The 3,738-nt window shown below is 34.7% G+C and overlaps 1 protein-coding gene across 1 annotated transcript; it reads right to left on the reverse strand.

The window, feature by feature from the left end:
* Positions 1–2,633: 2,633 nt before the first annotated feature.
* LOC111382269 (COMPASS-like H3K4 histone methylase component WDR5B) lies at positions 2,634–3,694 on the reverse strand (the record flags this gene model as incomplete). Its single annotated transcript, XM_023006185.1, has 2 exons — positions 2,634–3,160; positions 3,526–3,694. Coding segments are annotated over 2 exons (457 nt in total), but the record flags the coding sequence as incomplete, so codon positions are not given.
* Between the last annotated feature and the right edge of the window lie 44 nt (positions 3,695–3,738).

Genomic DNA, 3,738 nt, shown 5'->3' on the forward strand with positions numbered 1-3,738 from the left:
TCACCCTAAGAGAGTACGGAGTTTGCTTTTCTGTCCTTTGTGAGTCTTGTTTTATGGTGGAATGCTTTCCCGCTTTCATACTAGGATACAGCTTAATACGTAAAATGATCTTTCATTCAGTGTATCCAGAAGGATGACAGTAGAGCACTAGAGATACTTTAGTGTGCTGTATTTTCCCAAAAAAGTTATTATTTTAGCTACTTAGGCACGAAGATTAGTAACCAAGACTTGAAACTAATGTAATGCATAGAATCAAATAGTGATGTGTTACAAGATTCACGTGATCAAATTATAAACATGGTACTAAGTGTTGGCTGTTAAATGATGAAGTATCTATGTTATAAATGTAACGAGGATGTTATTGTGACTATATTTTGACAACCGGAGGTGTCACCAATTTTGGAGAAATTAAGAGATTGACAACTTGGTTAGAAGATCTCGTGTTTAACCTTAATAGCTCCCATTCATAAGAGTTGTGTGATTCCATCAGATATGTTATAAACGAAATATGTAGATAGTCTAATGTGATTGCAAAATATTTGATTTAATTATGTAGCAATATATTGAAGAATGGACACATACAGCTAATTCTAATTTTTACGTTGTTAAGAAATCCACGAGTCATTGTTTTTTGGGGAAAAAAAATCACTTATTTTCTCATAAAATTCAAAAACCTTTCTCAAGTCTGGAGTTTTTAAGATTTGATATTTACCTTTGCTTGAACTCTCTTCTTATCACCAAATTGATAACTATGATTTTTGTAGCGTTACAGTATGGAGATTGATATTTCTTCAATTTCAGTTTCGTATCACACTCCAATGTATTTTGTTAACATATTCTCTTTATTACTTTTAGGTGTCAGCCATGGACGATTACTCTCTCTGGAATGTTAATAATTACCTCTAGCTGGCTGATTCTGCATTCCATTTTAGTTACTTCAGTGGTTATCGCATTAATCTGTTCGTGGTGGTACATCTTTCTTTACTCTTACCCAAAGGTACAATCACCATTGTCCTTGTCCATCTCTTATATGTTCGTGATTTTTATTTCTTCGCATTACACCCAAATATCAATAGACTAGAGGTCACTCAACAATGTCAAACAGCAACAAAGTGTTGCTATCAATAAATCTAAGGTTGACTATGTGAATCCTTTTATGCTATTTCATTCAGTTCTGTTACATCTGTGTCTACTGAAATACTCAATGCAAGTTATTGTTCTGAAGCAGATTAACACCCCATTTAGCCCCCATTAAATCTCATCAAATTAAATTAAAGTTTTCTCTCTCTAGATGGATTTTGGTTTGCCTCTCTTAAAACACGTTCTGTTGAGATCGCACCACTCTCATGCACAAGACTTGAACATTCCATTATTTTGGCACGGGCTTGCTTGTAATGGCCCTTTTAACTTCTTGTTTTGTCAGGTTTCAGAAATTAGACAAAATTTCTATGTAGCGAAAATATATCGGCCTACCCCTCTCAATGCCATGAGTCACAACTACCCTAAATGTAGAATAGAATGAGGAATGTATGTACAATAGTAAGGTATTATAATTCTCTTCGGGTTCTTTTCTCAGGCATATACAGAGATGATTGCTGAGCGAAGAAAGAATGTGACAAGTGGCGCCGAAGACACGTACGGTATGAGAAAGCAATAATTTTCCAGGGAGAACTTAGTTTGGGAATAGGAAATCAAAATAGGTAAATGCTACAAGCTTGTAAAACTGTGAGTTGATAACGATATTGATTTCTGTTCTATCTCGTAATCTTATTTCGGTGACCAATTTTTAGTACATATACTTGTGTTATAGCACTGAAGTAGATTCTTTGATTTGTGGCTCAAAGAAACTAAGTCCAAATTTATCTTCCCTCGTCACTGACCAAGATTCTGCTGTACTCTGTATTTGATCTCATGATAGCTTTGATTGCGCCAGACATTATACTTGAAGTTAAGTTATTCTTTTGGTATTGTAATCTTATTCCTGATAACATAATTACTACAATGAGATGAGCGCGAAGAGGAGAAACTGGGATGGCATGTTGACTTAAATACAACTGCTATTCAAAGCGATGTGATATATAGATTTTCAGACATATCGATCTTCACTGCCCTACAAAATAATGTTGGCGGGGAAGAATGTATCATTTGTTGTAAACATGATGACAACGCTATCACACAATACAACCACAATCTAAGTATCAGATTCTCATGCGATATAGTTTGATGCTCATATCCTTCTTTTATCACTGAATGGAATTCACCATTCAATGCCTAAATATTGTGATAATATCCAGAACTTTTTCATATCTTTTGGGCTTCATTTCCGTATGCATGTGTTGGAAGATGTAAGATATTATTCTAACTCATGGGAACCATGAACAAACCCCTAAATCGAGGGGAAGAAAATATTGTACACCTCTCCTAATCTGTGGTATGTGCAACAAATAGTATTTCAAACACGTGTTAGCAGAGTATTTAAGTAGAGTAATGCTATTTGCAGTCGTTTATTGTCGTATTTATCTTACGTGGTATACATGTGACGGTTAGTGATTTGATATATTAATGTGATAGTTTTTCATTACTTTATGCAATAAATTACTAACCACCACACGTGTCATGTAAGACGACCGTGGTAGTAAGGAACTGCAAATAACATTATTCATCTAAGTAATATCATACACGATAACAGGCGATTAAATGATGCACCAAAATTTCATAACATTTCAAAAGTTTATATTGACATGTTAAGAAAAAACAAATAGTATACATCTAAAGAACCCTCAATACATAACATTATAACAAAGATTAGTATCATGAACCCTTAAGAGAGTTTTCTGGGAAGAAACTAACCAATCTTCACTTCTAAAAAGCATTAGTATTGAACCCAGACCCTCACACTTCTGTCATTATCAAGCGCTGCAGAAACAATCATGTTCTCTGTGGGATGGCATGTAACCGATACGACAGTATCAATGTGTCCTTCAAGTTTCTGAACCAAATTTTTACCCTGTAAATTCCACAGGTATATGGAGTGATCCTCGGAACCACTGACTATATACTTCTCTCCCGTCACAGAGAATGTTGACGTCAAGCAATATACTCCGTTCTTGTGACCTGAATATATCTTCAAGAACTTCCCAGTTGAGTAGTTCCAAAGCTTCTGCAGTCAAACCAAAACCAGAAAAAGGAAGTTTGAAAGACAAAACCAGAACTTGGAAAATAATATATGTATGCTAAGTTGCACTAAATAGCAAAATATTTATAATTTGAAGTTAGCTTTCAATGAAATTATTTAAAACCACAACGGGTGATGAAAGGAATTATTGTTTTATACAAATTTCACCATAATTAATGATAGCTAACTCACAAAATCCATCTAGAAAAGAACCAAAAACATGCTAAAACTATTTTTTTCTGAGTGATTAACTTTGTTTCAGTGCGGTTTCAAAAACATACTCGAATTGGACAACAAATTCTTCAAAACAAAAGTTATAAAGTTTTCCAACAGAAAAGCTCGATACTTACAAGAGTGTCGTCAAGGGTAGCAACAAGTATGAACTTCCCAATTGGTGAGAATTTGGCGAAAGACACGGCCGGAACTTTATCATCAATGAGTGTCTTCAAAAGGCCGCCGGTGGAGGCATCCCAAATTTTATAACAGAAGAAATTCCCCAGCTCAGCATCGTTTATCCAGCTGTAAACAAATTAGTTAGGAAGTTAGTTAGTTAGTGATAGTTA

The sequence above is a fragment of the Olea europaea genome, unplaced genomic scaffold, assembly GCF_002742605.1.
Source record: "Olea europaea var. sylvestris unplaced genomic scaffold, O_europaea_v1 scaffold2457, whole genome shotgun sequence".
Taxonomy (NCBI): Eukaryota; Viridiplantae; Streptophyta; class Magnoliopsida; order Lamiales; family Oleaceae; genus Olea; species Olea europaea.